Source organism: Phyllobates terribilis, unplaced genomic scaffold (assembly GCF_046119375.1).
Source record: "Phyllobates terribilis strain yellow unplaced genomic scaffold, ASM4611937v1 Scaffold_3__8_contigs__length_932513732, whole genome shotgun sequence".
Taxonomy (NCBI): domain Eukaryota; kingdom Metazoa; phylum Chordata; class Amphibia; order Anura; family Dendrobatidae; genus Phyllobates; species Phyllobates terribilis.
In genome coordinates, this window is record NW_027362763.1 from 393,987,484 (window position 1) to 394,010,139 (window position 22,656).

A 22,656-nucleotide genomic window follows, 5' to 3' on the forward strand; every position below is an offset into this window, starting at 1 on the left:
TAATTGCTTACAGTGATATAAAGAGCCCTGACACACATCACCATCAATGAGTTTAACTGACAAACAAACAAATTCTTCCCTTATCACTCCTAAACACTTTTTGCATAATAATTTGGAACACAGTGTACATGTGCTTTTCCACAAAACACCAGTGGTTCACGTAGTGAATCTTACAGTTCTAACTTGCCAACCGTGGTCTGTATGGAGTTGTTCAATAAAGGGCCCAAAATTAAGATAACATAGATGGGAGAGGTCTCTATGAATAGGAATTCCTAAGTATTTGATACCCTGTGAGGGCCAGGCAAAGGGAAAGTTGGACTGGATGGAATCCTATATGGATTTGGGGAGGGAGACATCGAGGGCCTCAGACTTCGCTGCATTGATTTTAAAATTTGACCATGTAACAAAGTGATCTATTTCAGCCATAACAGCATGGATGGATATATGTGATTGAGTGATATATACTAGGACATCATCAGCAAATAGAGAGCACTTGTACTCGGTGCCTCCCACCTCAATCCACCTAATATTGGGGTTATGGCGAATTGATGAGAGCAGGTGCTCCGTCACTAGGATGTATAAGAGAGGGGACAGAGAACATCCCTGCCTTGTCCCATTGGTGATTGTGAAAGGTGATGAAAATGTTCTGACGCGCCCCCTGGGCCTTGGGACACCCGGAAGCCGGACCCTTTTTGGTGGATGCTGGTGGTTGTAGTCTCCGTGGCGGCAACCCGGTTCCGTGGCTCAGGGCGGTCAAACCAGTGGCGGAACTATTTATGTGGTTTTGATGTTTAAATGTCCGACTACGCCACCCGTGGATTGCGGTCAGAGTGAACCGCCGCTCCAGGGCAGACCACTGAGGCTGGTGTTGTGGGTGCAGCAGAGCGTAGCATAACTCCCCACGGGAGGAGTATAGCCTCAGAGCGGTGTATGCGGAGGATGGGGGTGATTGTGCAGGGCAGCAGCAGTAATGACACGGAGTCAGTGATGCAGTCCAGGGCCTTTACTCACAGTTCTTATTATCCAGACCACGTCTGCAGGTAACGGCTGCCCACGTCGTACTGTGCTCACCAGGTGAGGGGCTCAGACAACTCCCAGATAACTTTGGAGCGCTTCACAGGACCCACTTTGTGTGTCCTTTGTCTGGCCTTTCATACCAACCCTTCTGTCCGGCTGCCTCGGGCCTCCTCTTGGTAAACTTGGCGCCAGTTTCCCTGACCCTATGTGGTGCCTTCCTAGCGGGTGTAGCGAGGGGCTGCGCCACATAAAATGTCACAGCCTCCTGTTTCTAGCTGAGGGTCATTTCCTGCCTCCACTAGTTTCGGGGACTGGTCTCCCCCTTTGGCCTGACCCCTCCACGCAGGTGGATTCGGGCGTGCGGTGGCGACTCGCCCGTCCGCGCCCCTGAGATCCCTTCGTTCCTCGTTCCTGGAGCCTTCTCCGCTCCTCTTCCTTCCTTCTCCCTCTTCCAGGCCTGGGCCTCTGTTACTAGGCCCGCCTCCGGAGCAGAGCTCATGCAGAGCCCCTGCTCCCTGCCACTTCTGCTCAGACTTCTCTGCACTGAACTAAGATGGTGCCCACCTTTTATACTCCCTTCTCAATGCACCCAGGAACTGCTTCCTCCCTGCTCCTGCACTACAGGGTTCCCCTTCCTCAGTGTTCCCTCCCCCCACTCCAGCCAGGGACAGGGACTGTCGTGCCCATCTCAGGGGCATATTGGTTGCCCTGCCCCACGGCAATGTGGTGTAATGCATGCAGGTGTCGGGTCCTGATCCACACTACATCCTTACCTGAGAGTGAGATATCACACCTCTGGGTGAGGTGCAATACCTCTGTAGCAACCGAGCCCTCAGGGTAATACAGTTCCATTTATCTTCAGCCTAGGTGACGTATTGCGATACAGGGCCGTGATTTTGGCTATAAAAGGGTCCCCTAGACCCCTACCCCAAGCTTTTTAAGAGAATCATATATGGCGTGCCAGGAGACTCTATGGAATGCTTTCTCAGCATCCAACGAGAGTATCTAATTACAAATTTTTAACTGCATCTAGCCCAGGAAATACTTTGTGCCTAGTAGCAGGGTCTGCTAGTCAGCGGATTATCCCGGCTGTTAAGCAAGCTACACCACCTGTAGTTTGGACACTTCATTTTTTCAAAGGAAATGCTTCGGGACCACGGGATACTCAGTGAAGAGCATCAGGAGGCACCCCAAGGCATAGGGGCTGGGACTGGCAGTAGGATGCCTTGCGGTGGACAGCCGAGCTCGATCCTTATAAAAGCTTTTTAACTGCAGCAGCTTTAGTGGACGCTACTGGAGCTGGAATTACACGGCTGCTGGCATGAGACTTGCCCTCCAATAGATCCTTGTAAATGGATTTAAAGTGTATTCATTCAAATTAGAGAGACAATTTAAATTAAAAAGCTTAGAGCTACCTCCACCACAGGGGGGCTCGCTCGACCCACCAGCGGACAGGCACCAGTATTGGGAGAGGGGGGCTGGCCATCAGGGTTCACCGCGGCTCTGGCACAAACCCGGCGACACGGAGGTGGCACGGGCAGGAGCGGACTGGCCGTGTCGGCTTCTCACTTTTTGGATTTTAGAAGGGCATGACATGCCTATATCTGTGTCTCCCCCTCCTTTTACCCCTCCACCTCTTTTATTTTCGCATGTCTATATGTACTTGTCACTTTTCCATGTGTTAGTTATGTCTTCTGAGCAGTTTGTCAGCTTTTGGACACCTTTGAAGGTGTTTTCTATGTGTTTCTATGTGTTTTTGTTTGCCTGCCATTGGTTTTAACGGTGTTCGAAGGTGTTCGACGAACAGTTCGACGAACAGTTCGGCGAACACACGGGTGTTCGACGAACCGAACCGAACTCGAACACTACGGGGGTGGCTCAACACTATTAGAGAGATTAATTCTCTAAGCTATAGGTCATTGTGATCAACGCGTTCCAAAGGTGATGGCAAAGCACAGCTTGCCAGATGGCACATGGATCAGTGATGACCAGGACAGTGGGTTATGCAGGATTGAAGGAAGACCAAGCTGAGCAGGAAACAGCAGAAGACACAGAGCCAGGAGTGTGGATTGTCTCAGGAGTTGTATACTATCAGCAGACAGATGGTCAATGGCAGTAACATATGCAATGAGAAGACAAATGGTAAACGGCAAGGCAGCAGGAAAACTGGATACTAGCTTGCAGAGAAGATTATACACTGTTGTAGAAGAGGTGTGTAAACAGCACCAGTATTAGGAGAGAAGAGTTTGTTATGCTTGCAAGCAGGAGTTTGCTAATGAGATTATTAGCCAACTGAGTAAAGTGGATGGTGAGACAAACTCCTGTAGTGCATATGGTAACTGAATACTGAGACAGCGCATAGCTGTCTTTGTCGACATTAAAGTGAACCTTTCAATCAATATGTACTACCAAACCACAGGCAGCATGAATCAGAGCTTTGCTGCATGATTACAGTTAGATATATTTTTCTCTGAACAACTCCAATGCTTGGAAAAAATATATAGTTTGAACAGCCAGCCAGGGATCATAGGGAGAGACTAAACTAGTCCGGACCTGTCCCAGATGACTTTTCTCCATGCTATCCATGTGATGGACAGGTATCTATGCACATACATGCGAGAGACCTATCAATCACATGGAGTGGTGAGGGGAAAATCCAGTTGGGGTGACGCTGAACAATTCTCGCCTCTCCCAGACATTCCCGTCTGTTCAAAGAAAAATATATATTTGACTGCAATTGTACAACCAAGCTCTGATTCATGCAATGTAATTCTTTTACTGATATTCTGCTAGAAAATCTTGTGTCCTGGCACTGATGAGAATGTAATTTTTAGAGAAGCCATGGAAACAACATCATATGATGTTGTGTAGGTTTTAGTAAGAGCCTACTGAACTAATGTGAGGCAAAATTTTTGATGTAACAGTTTTCCATGTTATCATATGTACAGTCCTGCTCATTGTTATTGGCACCCAAGAAGTTTTAGTACATAATGTGGAATATCGCCTGAAAAAAATGAAACAAAAATAGAGCTCTTTGGCAATTCAAAGCAACAGTTTGTTTACAGATGGCGCAATGAAGCTTATATGGAAAAGAACACCTTACCAAAATTAAGCATGGTGTAGAATCCATAGTACTGTGGGGTTTCTTTGCTGCGTCTGGTACTGGAGGCCTTGGCCGTATCACAGGAATCATGAAATCAGAGAATCATCAAGAGATTTTAGAGCAAAATGTTCTACCCAATGTTAGAAAAGTTGGTTTGAGTCAAAGATCATAGGTCCTCCAGCAAGACAATGACCAAAAGCACACATCCAAAAGTACACAGGAATGGTTGAAAAAGAAAAAATGGACTGTTTTAAAATGGCCAGCAATGAGCCCTGACCTCAATCCCATTGAAAATATTTGGGGAGAGCTGAAATCTGCCATTGGGAAAAAGAACCCTTCAAGAACTTGAACAAACTGCAAAGGAAGAGTGGGAGAAAATTCAAAATGAGAAGTGCAAGAAGCTTATAGATGGCTACAAAAAATGTTTGGAGGCTGTCAGCAATGCCAAAGGGTGTCCAGCCACATATTAATTAGGAATGCCTTTATTGCTGCACATTCTGTTTATTCAGTTTTTTCTTTAAAATTGCAACATGGAAGTTGAAAAACAATGTATTATTGTTGTATGACTTTGAACCACTAATTAAAATATCCTGAAGATATAACTTTAGTTCAGAAGATATTGTACAGTCTATGAAAAAAATTAAGGGGTGGCAATAATGATGAGCAGCACTGTATATTTCACACGGAATTAAGGTGGTTTTCTAAGGTATACCATTGATAATTTATTTTTAGACTTTGCTGTTAATGTTTAATTGATGTAAGGTGACCTCCAGAACTCCAGCATTCATCAGAACTTAATGCAAAACTGCTTAATTCTTTGTACCTATGCATGGCGCGCTACTCAAGCTACCCCAGCACTACACCACTGTGGGTGTTTGTGTTCACTATTTCACTAAACAGTTAATGTCCTGGGTGTTAGACTTCAACAGTTTGCACTATTTCTGAAGTCCATTAGAAAACCACAAAAAAAAACTCATCATGATACTAAATATGGCTAAATCAGCTCTGCAAAATAAAATAACAAACATTGCTCTCATGTTGCACGCCAACAAACCATTTTAACCAAGCAAGTTTGCAAACATTGCGTTAAGTATACTAGTTGTGTTTGAAGTTTGAGGGGTTTTCACCTGTATGGAGACCTCTCTAGATGGGCTAGCCAATATAACTAGAAGATTGGACGTCAATTGCCATGCTGCTGTAGGGAAATTCTCATTACTAACAGTGGTTCCTAAAGTTAAGCATTGCCTTGCGCTGTGTCTGGTCCTGGGTGGCAGATGAACCAGGGCAGTCTTCACTCCCAGCATCCTCGGTACTTTTGGCATTCTGGGCACTTCTGGCATCTATAAGGCTCTGTGGAATCATAAGATCACAAAACTATACCTCACAAAACATCATGACTGACATAAGATGGCTCCAGTAAAAGAACAATATATGTGAACTTCAGTGGATCATCAAAATGCAAAATTCCACTTCCTTTACAAGTGGAAATGGGCCCCCTTACCTCTCGGTCCCCTGTGCTGCTTCACAGGTTCCACCAATGGTTTGTCCGCTTGTGTCATCAGGTCTTCAATTTTCAAAGTTCTCTCGATGAATATTTGGTGCAATTTCACTTGCAATAAATAGGCATTTTATCTGCAGATTTTACGCATTGATTTGAATGAGATGAAGAAAATCTACAGATAAGAAGCACATATACTTGTATTGTGTTTCCATAGTGGAACGTGGAAACGCAATAAAAACACATGTATGGTGCACAAGACTCTATAAATAAAGTTTTCTAAAAGCTAAGTAAAAGGAAGTATCCAAAATAAAGCAGTTTTATCTAAAACATGACATACCAACAGGAATGCAAAAAACACAGCAGAAAAATTGCAATAAAAACACATAAAAAATGCACTAAAAAATGAAATAAAAAAACGCAAGTAACAACATTTTGCTTATTGGTTCAGGAATGCTGCAGAGAGGCTGCAGAATCAAAGACGCACCAAATATTTATTATAGGAGCCTAGCCTTATAGATATAAATGATATGTATACCAAAAAATCTTTCTACATTAGGAATATAATTAGACTTTTTTTTCTCTCCAACTGTTGAAAATTGATTGGAAAAAAAACAAGAGAAAACAAGAGTTTTCAAAAACAAAAGTTTGTGTCATTTTTTTACTGTGTTCCCTCGACTGACTTCCAAGATGCAAAATCAGATCATTGCAACTGATAAGGATCTTTACCTACTCATGCACTTTGGCTTCAGATTGAACCCTATAAAACAATCCATATATTCATTGTTGAGGGGTTTTTTTATACAAAAAATCTAAAGCAATCCTCAACTTTGTTTTTGCTGTATGTTATTCTAAAAATAATACTAAAACAGTTCATAAAAGTGTTGTATAACGCACGAGTAGTGTCATGGTACATACGCTTAATTACCTGCCATAAATTAATGCCATTTTGCTTTATAAACTTGGTGTTCTCCCATTAGAAATTCATGGAAAAAAGTCTACCAAAGTAAATTTTTTACTCCAAATCGGGACCAGAAATAAAATCCTTAAAGTATGTTAATACATTGGCCCCATCTGCAGAAGTAATACATTTGATTTGTGGCTTAAACAAGATGAATCAGATTGGGAAGAGTTCCAAACAGCACTAATTAGTATTAACAGGACACTAGACAACATACATAGTAATGCTCTAATTTTATTTTAAGTGATAAACATTGTAAAAAAGTCAAATGTAAACTAAATGATTATGCCCTAGTGCTGTTATAAAATAATATCTGTTTTTACTATAGAAGCCATAAAAGCATTGTGCTAAAAATTATGGATTTTTTTTCTATTTAGGGTTTACAAGGACTGGATGGACCCCCTGGCCAAAAAGGAGACAAGGTAAGATTTTACATAACATTACAATGTTTGTTTTTAAGATGTTTTTCCCTTTTTTCTATTGTTGCAAGTGTCTAGTAATTGTGCTTAGCTTATTTGTTCAGGTGATGTCTGTTTCTGGCAGCACTTTACTCCGCGGGTGATTCTATTCAAGTCTATAAAGTCACTTTGTAAATCACTGTAGAATTAATACACCATGCAGACACAGCTGTTTTTATCTTTATAGTGTTTTTTTATAGACTGGGTTCTTATTGTCATTTTCTGTATAGCATACTCATTTTGTTTTTTAACAGATTATCATATTTTAAGTCCTTGTATGTCCCCACTTTCCTAGGAAAGTCCCAGGGTTGTCATTAAAACGCTGTAAGGTTCTATAACATGAAATGTTCATGATTCAGACTTCTGGTTCATTAAGATCCTGCATATAATTAACCCTTTGGGAAGCTATATGCATATTTAATAAGGTAAATATAAAACTCAATGCCAACATGTTCACCTTGCTTCTTAGGAACTGGCACAACTCTCCATTGTTTATCAGCCATCAATATTCTACACAATGTTAGCATCATATTTAAAGTGTTCCTCTCATTTCAAATAATTTGTAAGATGCAAGCATAATCAGTAATTTAGAGCATTCCCTGATATATAATAAGATTGTGTGCACTGTTTCTTGACTACTTGAGTACTGTTATGTTCCGCTAATAGCAATAGTAAAGTTTTTAGTCTGCCTGTTACCACTAATCTGTAGACAGATGACCTGAATAGAAGTAGCATTCAGATCACTTTCTAGTGGTCCCAACAAACAAGACTTCTTAAGTGTGCATGGTAGAGAATATCTACCACATAAAAAAATTGCTTTCTTTTCTTGCAATTAAAAACATAACAATAAAGAATGGCAAGTCAAAAACTTTTCTAGAAGACCTATTAGCGCATAATTGTTGATGCTTTTCAAGGCATATGTCTCTTACTCATAAGAGTATATGAGTAGGAGGTGTATAACTCAAAGCGCGTCAACAATTATGCACTAATAGGACTTCCATAAAAGTTTGAGACTTTCCATTCTTTACTGATATATTGTTAATTGCAAGAAAATGAAATCAAAATACATTTTTTAATCTGCTGGATCACTCCCTTTTTTGGATCTCTTTGTCTACGGTGGATTAAGATTCTGTGCACTCGTCAAGACAGGTAAGCCAATTGCTCTATGCAAGTATTTTATTCGTGCTATACTGTAGAGCTGTCTTTAAAAGTAAAATAAAACTAGGGGTATTACAACACATATCATATCATTCTGAACATTAAATGCATGATGGTAAAGCACCGTTGGCGATACATTGCATAACTGTTGTACTAGTCCTGAACTGCATTTATAGTTATGCTGGTTACTTTTAGAAGCTGGCAAAAATCTTGTCAATAGCATAAACTCCTGTAAAGCTTAACTCAGCACCTATAATGGAGTGGGAGAGCTCTTATTTCCCACAACCTATTACTGTATAATAACTACAGCATGTAAAGAAAACACTTCTTGGAATGCAAATTCATAGAAATGTGTAAAGAAAACATTTCTCGGAAAGCAAATTACTGGAGAAAATTACTAGAATCAGATAAATTGCATTCATCTCGGGGTTTGTGGGAGGTTTTCAGTGTAGTGCTGTAATTCTTTCCTTACTAGAATTAAACTTGGGTGTACACATTGTACTCAGTCAGCCTTATAGGATTTCAGAGGCAGCTGATTTTGAAAAAGTAGAGTTTTTGTACCGATCCACTATTGATGTTGGTGCTTTCAAAATTCTGTCAGACTTACTGAGCGTATTATGGTGGTCATTTTCACGGCATTGATTAATCCCTTAAGACAAAATGACGATCCTTTGCTAAATAAAGGTATTCATGAATTTACTTTACAGTATTTTTTTTCTTGAAGAATCTTTGGACTGTCAATTCTAAGGTCTCTAGTACACATGAGAACAGTTCCACTCTGCAAGAACATGCTGTACGCACTATGGCCCCAATCCATCAAAGCTTTTATGGCAAAAAAAGTGGCATAAAAGCATTGTCAAGTCGCAAAATTTTGGCATAGCATAAATGCCAAAATGTTACAACATTTGGCGCTTTCATGCCAGTTTCTCCCAGCTCTTCCAAAAAGGGTGAAGCTGAAGCAGTACGGGGGCACAGGGGGGCATGACGCCACAGCTTGTCTAATTTATGATGATCTGTAGTGTTCCTTATGCCACAAATTTTACTCCAGTCTCTTTTTAAATCCATAAAATTTGTGCATAAAAATTGAATTTGGCACAAAGTCAAAAATGTGCTTTTTTCCTGTCATTAACCATTTTTGCTATTTTTTGAGCAAAAAGTTGCATCTTTGTTAAATTGTTGAAAAACATGCGATTTTTGAAAACATTTTCATAAAAGAGTAGCGTTGCGTCAAATTTTGCACAAATAGGGTAATGTATTGGGTAAAAACAAAAAAATGGTGCAAAACTCTCAGAACCAGACAAAAAGCAGGCACAAAAGCAGCGATGAGTCTGACTCAGGGCCATGGTGTCTCTTTATGGCACTCTATTATGGAAGTATTCCCCAGTACATGGTTACTCCGTTTATTTGGATCTAGTGCCATGCTGCTGTTCTGCAATCAGCAACTGATATCATGGAGCCATACATTATAAATAGAAGTCCAGGCTGTTCCTATGAATAAGGCTTCTAATCCTCTCTGATAAGAAGATGGGGTGGGAATATCACATGTTGGATGTTTACTATGATAATAAACTGGAGAGTTGGTTGGACAAAGGTAAAGCAAAAAATGGTTTATTACTAGTGATGAGCGAGCACTAAAATGCTCGTGTACTCGTTGCTCGGGTCGAGCACATTGGGATACTCGGGTGCTCGACCTGAGCAACGAGGCCAATGTACAGTACAGACCAAAAGTTTGGACACACCTTCTCATTTAAAGATTTTTCTGTATTTTCATGACGATGAAAATTGTACATTCACACTGAATGCATCAAAACTATGAATTAACACATGTGGAATTATATACTTAACAAAAAAGTGTGAAACAACTGAAAATATGTCTTATATTCTAGGTTCTTCAAAGTAGCCACCTTTTGCTTTGATGACTGCTTTGCACACTCTTGGCATTCTCTTGATGAGCTTCAAGAGGTAGTCACTGGAAATGGTCTTCCAACAATCTTGACGGAGTTCCCAGAGATGCTTAGCACTTGTTGGCCCTTTTGTCTTCACTCTGCGGTCCAGCTCACCCCAAACCATCTCGATTGGGTTCAGGTCTGGTGACTGTGGAGGCCAGGTCATCTGGCGTAGCACCCCATCACTCTCCTACTTGGTCAAATAGCCCTTACACAGCCTGGAGGTGTGTTTGGGGTCATTGTCCTGTTGAAAAATAAATGATGGTCCAACTAAATGCAAACCGGATGGAATAGCATGCCGCTGCAAGATGCTGTGGTAGCCATGCTGGTTCAGTATGCCTTCAATTTTGAATAAATCCCCAACAGTGTCACCAGCAAAGCACCCCCACACCATCACACCTCCTCCTCCATGCTTCACGGTGGGAACCAGGCATGTAGAGTCCATCCGTTCACCTTTTCTGCGTCGCACAAAGACACGGTGGGTGGAACCAAAGATCTCAAATTTGGACTCATCAGACCAAAGCACAGATTTCCACTGGTCTAATGTCCATTCCTTGTGTTCTTTAGCGCAAACAAGTCTCTTCTGCTTGTTGCCTGTCATTAGCAGTGGTTTCCTAGCAGCTATTTTACCATGAAGGCCTGCTGCACAAAGTCTCCTCTTAACAGTTGTTGTAGAGATGTGTCTGCTGCTAGAACTCTGTGTGGCATTGACCTGGTCTCTAATCTGAGCTGCTGTTAACCGGCGATTTCTGAGGCTGGTGACTCGGATAAACTTATCCTCTGAAGCAGAGGTAACTCTTGGTCTTCCTTTCCTGGGGCGGTCCTCATGTGAGCCAGTTTCTTTGTAGCGCTTGATGGTTTTTGCAACTGCACTTGGGGACATTTTCAAAGTTTGCCCAATTTTTCGGACTGACGGACCTTCATTTCTTAAAGTAATGATGGGCACTCATTTTTATTGACTTAGAATTTGTCTTATGGCAAGAAAAAAGCAGCTAGCAGTCTATTTAGTAGGACTATCAGCTGTGTATCCACCTGACTTCTTCACAACACAACTGATGGTCCCAACCCCATTTATAAGGCAAGAAATCCCACTTAATAAACTTGACAGGGCACACCTGTGAACTGAAAATAATTTCCGGTGACTACCTCTTGAAGCTCATCAAGAGAATGCCAAGAGTGTGCAAAGCAGTCATCAAAGCAAAAGGTGACTACTTTGAAGAACCTAGAATATAAGACATATTTTCAGTTGTTTCACACTTTTTTGTTAAGTATATAATTCCACATGTGTTAATTCATAGTTTTGATGCCTTCAGTGTGAATGTACAATTTTCATAGTCATGAAAATACAGAAAAATCTTTAAATGAGAAGGTGTGTCCAAACTTTTGGTCTGTACTGTAAGTCTATGGGAAACTCGAGCATTTTTCAGGCGGCTCCCACCGGCGGTCTGCAGAGGGCCTAAAAATTGCCCAAATCGATGGGAACAGTGCTCAAATGACATGGGAACAGCATGGGGAAGACCCCTGTTAGCATCTCTGACTCCCAGATCACTGCTGTCAACAACATTGTCAGAGTATTACGCCACTTTTACGGACTCACAATAAAACATACAAAAGCGAAACCAAAATGGATTTTCCTGGGAAATATGTTAAGGAACATCCTTTCCAGGGTAATGATTTGTATATAAGGTAAAATAAATAACCAAAAACAAAAGTTTTTGCACTTTTGCATTGCTTTCAACCAAGACAAATGCATTCACCAGGAAATGTCATTTTAACATTTTACAACCTTATCTGGCCATGTTGTGTAACACATCATCAGACACATGCATACAGTGCTGAAAAGACATGGGAACAGTATGGGGAAGACCTCTGGAAGCATCTCTGACTCCCAGGTCACTGCCTAAAAGTGTGCCCATCATAAGTGATCCTTGGCGCATGCGAAGATGCCTCCCGCCATGCACCTGTCATTGCAGACTTGCAACAATCACCGTCCACGTCCTTGTCCCACTGCAGCGTTCAGTTGTCCCTACCTCATTCCTTGGAATGCAAGCACAAGTATGCAGCCAGCCACCTACCAACCCACAGGCTGCAATACTATACTGCCAAATTTTTGACAGCTGCTTGCACTTGAAATGTGGCCTTTTAGGCTCGTGGAGGCGGAAGCTTTTCATAACCTCATACTGGCGGCGGCCGGGTGTCAATACTCGGTCCCCAGCTGCCACTGTTTCTCCCGGTGTCGTCTCTGCCTTCCACAAGCAGGGGTCCCACAACATTACCCGTGCCCTCCCCAGTGCACTTACTGGGAAGGACCGCCTAACCACAAACACGTGGACAGATGAATGTGGCCAGGGACGGTACGGAGCCAGTCCACAGCTTTTTTTGCTGAGTTGTATTTCACCACAGCCATATTCTTTAGCTTGGTGAAAGGACTTGGGAAACCATATCTACTCCAGCTGTCATTTCTCCCAGGAAGTCCTCTAAAGCTGCTTTCACTTGAAATGTGGAAGAGAAAGGGAGAAAAAGCACGCTATGTGAAGGACCTGATAGGTAGATGTGACGGAAACAGCCAAAAGGCCACTCACCTGTTGGAGTTGTGCACCCCTGCACAACTCCCGTGTTAGTGTGAAAATGGAAGGAGCAGGCACGTCTCACCACTAGGTACAGGTAGCTTGGCACACCACGTGCCGTGTGCTGCAGACCGCCGCTCGTGCTCACCGCTTCCAGGTTCCAAAATTGCAGGCCACGTGTCCACCCACAGATCACATTACTCAGGATCAGATGTGCATCAATACAGGTCCTGAAAGCTAGGAGAGTGCAGTCCCCAACTGCAGGTCCTGAGTTGAGCAGCCAAAGGGGAATTTTATAGTGGGGGGTTTTAAGAATGATTAACTAGAAGCTGCTCCTGCCACTAACCCCCAAAGGGGGATTGAAAGTGGTTCAAATTAAATAAAAAAGCGGTCTATAGGGCGCTAAACGAATGAACACCTGAGGAAGATAGTTTACTATCGAAACGTGTTGTGGAAAGGGCTCATTAAATTTATTTTTTAGCCCCCCAAAATTTTTCACCTCTAGTGTTCATTCGTTTAGCGCCCTATAGACCGCTTTTTTATTTGGTTCACTTGAAATGTGGCCTTTTAGGCTCGTGGAGGCAGAAGCTTTTCACAACCTCATGCCTCGTGTCCATACTCGGTCCCCAGCCACCACTATTTCTCCCGGTGTTGTCTCTGCCTTCTACAAGCCCGGGTCCCTAAACATTACTGCTGGTACTTTTCTGTGGGAATCTGCTTGCCTCCTACCAGCCTGGAATATTTCCAGTAAACTATGGTGCGATGCCATGGTATTAGCACTGCCCCAGTACCAGTAGCGAAGCCTTCCCCAATTTCCTTCTCAGGAATTTTATTTATTAGACTGAGTGGCTGCCCAAATACATTAGTTTCTCACAAAGGAGCTGAAGATAGAGTGGCAGTAGGTGCAAGTTTCTCCAGCCTGTTAGATATCAGAGGGTGAACGGCAGCACATTGAATCAGCACAGAAGCCTTGCAGCGCTAGGATCCTGGGTTCATATCCCAGCAAGGACAACATCTGCAAGGATTTTGTATGTTCTCCCCATGTTTGCGTGGGTTTCCACCTCAGTAAAAAAGCAACCATAGAGAGTCTGGGAGCTTTCCCACACACTTTTCTTAGCCTGGATTGCTTCTCGGCAGGGTTGGACGGTCCCAGCAGAGAATTCTCTGGTGTGCCTTGGCTTGTACATCAGGAGAGTTCATGATAGCGCTAACTTTGCAGCTGCTATGGGGCTCTTGAGTGGGTGAGAAAGGTTATCCCTCAGAATCAAATCCTCTGGTGGGCCCAATGTTTTTCAATCTGAAACAGCTTCTCAGTGGGAGTTGTATTTCACCACAGCCATATTCTTTTTCTCGGTGAAAGGACTGGCATAGAGGGAAACCGTATCTACTCCAGCTGTCATTTCTCCTTCACCAGGTTCCGCCCATTGTCACACATGACCATGCCTGGCTGTATGTTCAGCAGTGAGAGCCACAGATCAAGCTGCTGTGTTACAGCTTTCAACAACTCTGCAGTGCTGGGCGGTTTGTCACCTAAGCATTAAGCATGTTATCTTCAGCACAGCCTGTTGCCGCTTGGCCAAGGCAGTGCTGCAGTGCTTTCAGCTTGTGACTGATGTGGTCATTTCGGAGATGGAGGAGGAGGTGCAGGAGCTGAACAATGTGATTACATTGAGGTTACATTGGCGACTCTGTTTTTATACTAAAGAAAGATTCTAATGTTTGTTTTTTTTACATTATTTTTTAAGGCAAATGCATTCACCGGGAAATGTCATTTTAACATTTTACAACCTTATCTGGCAATGTGGTGTGTGACACATCATCAGACACATCCTGTTTCATTGATGATGGAGGGATTTTGAAAGACACATAGAGCAGGGCCACAGTAACCAGTACGACATGTTCCCATTAGAAAGGAGAGAGTCTGCTATACAGTTATAAGGTATGCAGTGAGTCCAACGGCTCACCAAATTTAGGAAAAAACCCACTAAGAAATTAAAGACACATAGAGCAGGGCCACAGTAACGACAAGTTCCCATTAGAAAGGAGAGAGTCTGCTATACAGTTATAGGGTATGCAGTGAGTCCAACGGCTGACCAAATTTAGGAAAAACCCCACTAAGAAATTAAAGACACATAGAGCAGGGCCACAGTAACAAGTATGACATGTTCCCATTAGAAAGGAGAGGGTCTGCTATACAGTTATAGGGTATACAGTGAGTCCAACAGCTGACCAAATTTAGGAAAAACCCCACTAAGAAATTAAAGGCACATAGAGCAGGGCCACAGTAACGACAAATTCCCATTAGAAAGGAGAGAGTCTGCTATACCGTTATAGGGTATGCAGTGAGTCTAACGGCTGACCAAATTTAGGAAAAACCCCACTAAGAATTTAAAGACACATAGAGCAGGGCCACAGTAACAAGTACGACATGTTCCTATTAGAAAGGAGAGGGTCTGCTATACAGTTATAGGATATGCAGTGAGTCCAACGGCTGATCAAATTTAGGAAAAACCCCACTAAGAAATTAAAGACACATAGAGAAGGGCCACAGTAATGACAAATTCCTATTAAAAAGGAGAGAATTTGCTTTACAATTATAGGATATGCGGTGAGTCTAACGGCTGACCAAATTTAGGTAAAACCTCACTAACAATTTAAAGAGACATAGAGCAGGGCCACAGTAATGACAAATTCCCATTAGAAAGGAGAGAGTCTCCCATAGTGTTGGCCTATGCAGTGAATGCAAGGGCTGCCAAAAATTTGGAGACACTTCAATGCCCCTTGGAAGAAACATGGAGGAGGGCCTCATAAAAAAATGTTCCCATTAGAAAGGAGCGGGCCTCCTATACTTGTAATGCCCATGAACTAAGTTCATGGGCTGACAAACATTTACCCCTGGGGGGTATACATGAACATACTGTATAAAAAATTTTTTTTTACGGGCATCATAAACACCCTTTAAAAAAATTATGTTGGTGTTGCATCACGGACCACGGTCACCCTGGTGATATGGTGGTGGAGGTTGAGGAGAAGGAGGAGGACAAGAGCAAATAGCCAAAATCAGGAAGCATATACCCATGTGTGGGTGTGAAAAGGTGCATGGGAATACACCACCCAAGAAAAGACACTGGATTTGAGTTTACATTTAGAGATGAGCGTTGTTCTACTCGAACTGTTCGCCAATCTCAAATTCGAGCTGTTTTGTGCGGTGTTCGAGCCGTTCGGCGAACACGAACAATTTGAGAAAAATTCGGCTGTTCGAGGTTATGTTCGATAACTGTTCGTGCACCAAAATCATAACTGGATTTTTTCTCAGTAATGATGAAAATTAATGTTAATACGCAGTTTGAGTGTACAGCGGGGTGGGGGGAGGGGCAGGGGATGGATCTCTGCAGGAACAATGAAGATCTCCATTTTTTTTTCTCTTTCCCGCATTTACAGTGGGGAGGTGCAATCTGTCAGCCTATCAGCAGCGCACACATGGAGCGAAGTGCTTTTTTTCACACAAGCAAGGGCATGTGTCATTGGCAGTGTATGTCACATGTCCTTGCCCTATAAGACCAAGCCATTTTCCCCGTCGCCACCATTTTCTCACTGCTGCAGCTGCGTGTTAGACGGCACCGCTGTTGCTGTGTGCGCTATACCTTGTTAATTTCAAGCCAATTTTCGCACAAATCTACAGATAGCTTGGGAGTAGGGAATAGTTGTGATTGCAGTCCTTTTAAGGACTAGGTTACAGCATTTCCTACGACTTTTATCAGGCAGGTCTGTGCTCTTAAATAGATAGATTGTGGGAGTAAAGACTAATTGTAATTGGAGTCCTTTTCAGGACTAGGTTACATCAGTTCCTATCAGTTTTTGCCAGGCAGGTCTGTGCCAGTGCTGTGCAAGTTTTTTTCACAGCATTTGGCTGAATCTAGCAAAGCTAATCCTTTTTGGCCTATTGCAGAGTGTGTTAGTCAGTGGAGTAGCCTATCTGTGTTGCAAGATATACCACCTGTGTATAGAATACCAATTTTTTTACTGCACCTAGTGAAGTAAAATCTTTTGGGCATAGCATCATTCTATTAGTCCAACTATACTGACCTCCATCAGGTTGCAAATTGAATATAATTTTTTTCTGCATCTAGCTCTGAAAAAATATTGGGCTTCTAGCTGTGTGTGGGACTTGTTGTATTAGTCCATCTATACTGACCTCCATCAGGTTGCAAACTGCATATATTTTTTTCTTCATCTACCTCTGAAAAAATATTGGGCTTCTAGCTGTGTGTGGGACTTGTTCTATTAATCCATCTATACAGACCTCCATCAGGTTGCAAACTGAATATATTTTTTTCTGCATCTACCTCTGAAAAAATATTGGGCTTCTAGCTGTGTGTGGGACTTGTTGTATTAGTCCATCTATACTGACCTCCATCAGGTTGCAAACTGAATATATTTTTTTCTGCATCTACCTCTGAAAAAATATTTGGCCTTCTAGCAGTGTGTGGGACTTTCTCTATTAGTCCATCTATACTGACCTCCATCAGGTTGCAAATTAAAAATAATTTTTATCTGCATCTAGCTCTGAAAAAATATTTGGCCTTCTAGCAGTGTGTGGGACTTTCTCTATTAGTCCATCTATACTGACCTCCATCAGGTTGCAAATTAAAAATAATTTTTATCTGCATCTAGCTCTGAAAAAATATTTGGCCTTCTAGCAGTGTGTGGGACATTCTCTATTAGTCCATCTATACTGACCTCCATCAGGTTGCAAATTCAATATAATTTTTTTCTGCATCTAACCCAGCCAATAGTTTTGGCCTAATACCACAGTTTGGCCACTCAGCTGTGCTCGGTTCCCATCCATTGTTTTTTTGTGCAAACAACTCCAGAGTTGTTAATTAGTTAACCACCAAAATGAGTGGAAAAAGGCCTGCTGCTGGTGGAAAGGGGAATAGGCGTGTTGGGAAGGGGAAAAAAGGTTGTGTCCGTGGGGTAGGTGTTAAAGCAACAGTAACATCTGCAGAAGAAAGACCATCTTCCAGCCAAACTAAAATGTCTACTTCTTTTAGCGGACAATGTGATAAGATCCCTTTCTTACGGCCACGCCAATCGCTACAAATTCCAGATGAGGCACAAAAACAGCAGGTGCTTCAACGGATATCAAGTGCTCCTTTAAGTGGGCTCTCATCCACATCAACTTCAACATCACAAATACTCCAATCCTCAAAGGTGTCACCCCAATCGCACTTGCTTCCTCACAGCTCCCAAATATCCAGCTGCCCGTCTGAGTATGAGGTAGAACAGATGGTTGAGTCTGCAGAGCTGTTTACTCATACTATAGCCTGGGAATCAGAGGTCGACTCCAGCGCTTCTGTGAATCCAGACGAGGAAATGATCTGCACTGATGCCCAGAATCTTTATGAGTCGGATCCAGGACCAGACGCAGAAGGTTCTGACCATAATGTAGACCCTCATTCCCAAACTGTAACTCCTGTTGGTGGAGACAATGAGGAAGACGATGATAAGACTCAAATACCTGATTGGAGCGACAACTTTAGTTTTTTGTCAGGGCAGGAACAGGTTGGCTCTGAGGACGACGGGTGTGATAACGCACAGGGTGATGATGATGAGGTCGGAGATCCCACTTACTGTCAACCCACAGTCAGCCAAGAGATGAGGTCAGCAGAGGAGGTGGAGGAAGATGCTAGTGACGACGAGGTCAGGTTGCGCCATCCTGGACAGAGACGTAGTACTGGAAGCACGTCAACAACTGCATCCTCAAACACAACTCTGCCTCTCACCACAAGTCGTGGTGGCTCTTCAGGTCGCATGGGTGCTAAGCCTTGCATAGCCTGGGCATTTTTTCAGATCGATAAAGATGACCCAACTCGTGTTATCTGTAACATTTGTCAGCAAAAACTAAGTAGAGGCCAAAAAATACATAGTTTGAGTACTTCATGCATGAACCGGCACATGGACATGAAGCATAAGTTGCAGTGGGAAGCTCAGTGTGCTACAATGCGGCCTGGCCGGCCGGGCCAACCACCGTCTGCCATATCTTGTGCATCCGCGGCCTCTTCATCCTCTGTGACTGGGGGGACAGCAGTCACACCTGTTTTGGGGCGCAGACCTGCCACCTCTTTACCCGCAACAGCCAGCGTGATTGGCAGGTCATCATTTTCTTTGGAGGTGGTAACACCAGCTGGTGTTGAGCGCTGTCCGACATCGATAGCACCACCTTTGGATCAAGGCAACCTAACATGTCTGCCTGCATCTTCCTCACAGACCGGCAGTTTGCCGGGGACACCCTTATCAACCCCGTCTAAGCACAATAGCCAGCCCTCGGTCCCTCAGATGTGGACAAGTAAAAGACCATTTCCTCCTAGCCATGAGAAAGCTAAGAGGTTGAAATTCACCATCTGCAAGTTCTTGGCTACAGAAATGCTGCCTTTCCGCCTGGTGGACACAGAGGATTTTCGAGACCTTATGTCCGTCGCAGTGCCCCAGTACCAGATGCCCAGTCGGTACTACTTCTCAAAGAAAGGTGTGCCTGCGCTCCACCAGCATGTCGCACATAACATCACCGCTTCTTTGAGAAACTCTGTGTGTGACAGGGTGCATTTCACCACAGACACTTGGACGAGTAGGCATGGACAGGGGCGATACATGTCGCTGACTGGGCACTGGGTAACTATGGTGACAGCAGGACAAGGGGCTGCTGTCCAAGTCTTGCCGTCCCCACGAGTTGTGCGTCAATCCTCATTATGTCAAAGTTCCTCCACTGCTTCTGCCTCCTCAACCTCCTCTCGGTCTTCCACCTGCACCCAAAGCCTGTCTGGTCATGCCACAAGCTTTCTAACTGCGCAGAAGGGATCCTGCACAAATCCTTACTATGCTGGCAGTAGGGCTCAACGTCATCAGGCGGTTTTTACATTGAAATGTCTGGGAAATGTGAGTCACACAGCTGAGGAGTTGTGGTCAGCTCTGGAGAACCAATTTCATGAATGGTTGTCTCCACTGGACCTGAAACCAGGGAAGGCCGTGTGCGACAATGCTGCAAACCTGGGTGCGGCCCTTCGCCTGGGCAATGTCACACACGTGCCTTGTATGGCTCACGTGTTGAACCTGGTTGTCCAGCAATTTTTAGCCCACTATCCCAGACTAGATGGCCTTCTGCAGAGGGCACGGTCGCTGTGTGCTCACTTTCGCCGTTCGCATCCCGCAGCTCAGCGACTTACATCTCTACAGAAGTCGTTGGGCCTGCCACTTCACCGGCTAAAATGCGATGTGCCTACCCGGTGGAATTCAACTCTGCACATGTTGCAGCGACTGTGGCAGCACCGACAAGCCCTGGTGCAATACGTTCTGACGTATAGCCTGGGCCAACGAGATCCAGAGGTGGGGCAAATCACGCTGGAGGAGTGGTCTCAGATCAGGGACCTATGCACCCTTCTGCACAGTTTTGAAATGGCGACAAAGATGTTTAGTGCTGACGATGCCATTATCAGCATGACTATTCCCGTGATTTACATGCTGGAGCACATGTTAAACAGAATTCGGAGTCAGGTGGTGGCACAAGAGGAGGTGGAGGAAGTAGAGGAGGAGGAGTTGTATGCGGAAGGGCTAACATCTGCAAGGTCCAGACGGTCGGCAGCACCAAGGCAGCAGGCATGTGAGGGTGGGGGAGATGGTTTTACCAGGGCGCATGGTAGCAGCCAAACTAGTGAGGAATGTGCAGGAGCCCAGGAAGAAGTGGAGGACGAACTGATGGAAGACTCATCAGATGAGGGAGACCTTGATCACATTTCTGTTATGCGAGGTTGGGGGGAGAGGACAGAGGAAGGAAGCATGATTGTTACCTCGCCACCAACACAACAGGGACTTGGTGCTCCTGGATGCGCAACACACATGAGTGCCTTCTTGCTGCACTACCTGCAACATGACCCTAGAATTGTGAGAATTAGAAATAATCCTGACTACTGGGTTGCCACACTGTTAGATCCCCGGTACAAAAGTAAATTTGCAGAAATTATTCCTGCCATAGAAAGGGATGCACTCATGCAGGAGTATCAGCAGAGACTGTTGCAGAATCTTACATGTGCTTTTCCACAAAATACCAGTGGTGCACGTAGTGAATCTCACAGTTCCAACTTGCCAACCGTGGGTCAAGTGTTCAGCACTCAAACCGTAACAGAACCACAGTATCTGCTGGTAACATCAATTTTGCGGAATCATTTCACCACTTTTTTAGCCCATCCTTTGCAAGGCCACAGGAGACAAGAAGTCTGACACATAGTCAACGCCTAGAGACGATGGTACAGGAGTATCACCAAGTAAACATTGAAGCCACGACTGTGTCACTGGACCCTTGCTCTTTTTGGGCTTCCAATCTGGATAAATGGCCGGAGCTAGCCACTTACGCCTTGGAGATCTTGTCATGCCCTGCAGCCAGCGTTCTGTCTGAACGTGTGTTCAGCGCTGCTGGTGGTGTGCTGACAGATAAGCGCACGAGGCTCTCCACTGATAATGTAGACAGACTCACGTTCATAAAGATGAACAAATCATGGATCCGAAACGACTTTTCTACCTCTGTGTCATCCTGGGGAGAGTAAAAGCTTGATGATTGGTTAAAATCACCCTACCAACCGTTTTAAGCTTTCAAATTACTAATCATGTTTATCTGTATCTTGGCTGGAAAATAATTTGGGCTTTGTAGCAGTGTGCAGCACTGATTCTATTAGGCCATCTATAATAAGCTCCACCAGATTTAAAATTACTAATCATGTTTATCTGTATCTTGACTGGAAAATAATTTGGGCTTTGTAGCAGTGTGCAGCACTGATCCTATTAGGCCATCTATACTAAAGCTTCACCAGATTTAAAATTAATAATAATTTTTAGCTGCATCTAGCCCGGAAAATAATTTTGGGGCTCCGAGATGCGCAAGACACATAAGTGCCTTCTTGCTGCACTACCTGCAGCATGACCCTCATATTGTCAGAATTCGAAGTAATCATGACTACTGGGTTGCCACACTCTTAGATCCCCCAAACTTTTCGATCAACCTTTTCATTTTAATAAAGACCAAAAAAATGGTCATTTTTGAAATTATAAGCATTAGCAGGTTGTTAGAAACTGAAATCAAACAGTTTTCAACTCAAAACTTTATTCTAGGTGATGTTACATTTTCACATAGGACCCCTTGTTCGAAAGGAGCTTCTGAACTCTCTCGTCCATTGATTTTGTCAGGTTTTGGATGGTTTCTGCTTCAATTGTTTTGCATGAGGACAGAATACCCTCCCAGAGCTGTTGCTTAGATGTGAACTGCCTCCCGCCATCATAGACACGCCTTTTAATGATGCTCCAAAGGTTCTGAATGGGGTAGAGGTCAGGGGAGCATGGGGGTCACACCATAAGTTTGTCCCCTTTTATGCCCATATCAGCCAGAGATGCAGATGTTTTATGTGCAGCATGAGATGGTGCATTATCATGCAGAAAAATGATCTTGCTGTGAAATACACGGTTCTTCTTCTTGAACCATGGCAGGAAGTGCTGTTTGAGAAAATCCACATACATTATGGAGTTCATCTTTAGCGCCTTCAGGGATCCTAAAGGGGCCGACAATCTCTCTCCCCATGATTCCAGCCCAAAACATTACTCCACCTCCTCCTTGTTGGCGCTGTAGCCGTGTTTGCGTGGGGTGTCCATCAACCAGCCATCCTCCACTCCATCCATCTGGACCATCGAGCGCTGCACGGCACTCATCCATGAACAAAACAGTTTTGAAATCAGTCTTCATGTAATGTTTGGCCCACTGGAGCCGTTTCTGCTTGTGTGAAGTGGATAGAGGAGGTCGACAGGATGGCGTATGCACAGCTGCAAACCTCTGAAGGACCCTGCATCTTGTTGTTCGGGGGACGTTGGAGGCACAAGCAGCTTCAAAAACTTGTCTGCTGCTATGAC

General features: G+C 43.7%; 1 protein-coding gene across 3 annotated transcripts in view; it reads left to right on the forward strand.

Moving 5' to 3' along the window:
* Positions 1 to 22,656, forward strand: part of COL19A1 (collagen type XIX alpha 1 chain) — a 1,587,177-nt gene that overhangs the window by 975,740 nt on the left and 588,781 nt on the right. For all 3 annotated transcript variants that reach the window (XM_073675502.1, XM_073675503.1, XM_073675504.1), the window contains exon 19: positions 6,957 to 7,001. In XM_073675502.1, the coding sequence (XP_073531603.1) occupies positions 6,957 to 7,001 (45 nt within the window). The remainder of the gene's footprint in view (positions 1 to 6,956; positions 7,002 to 22,656) is intronic.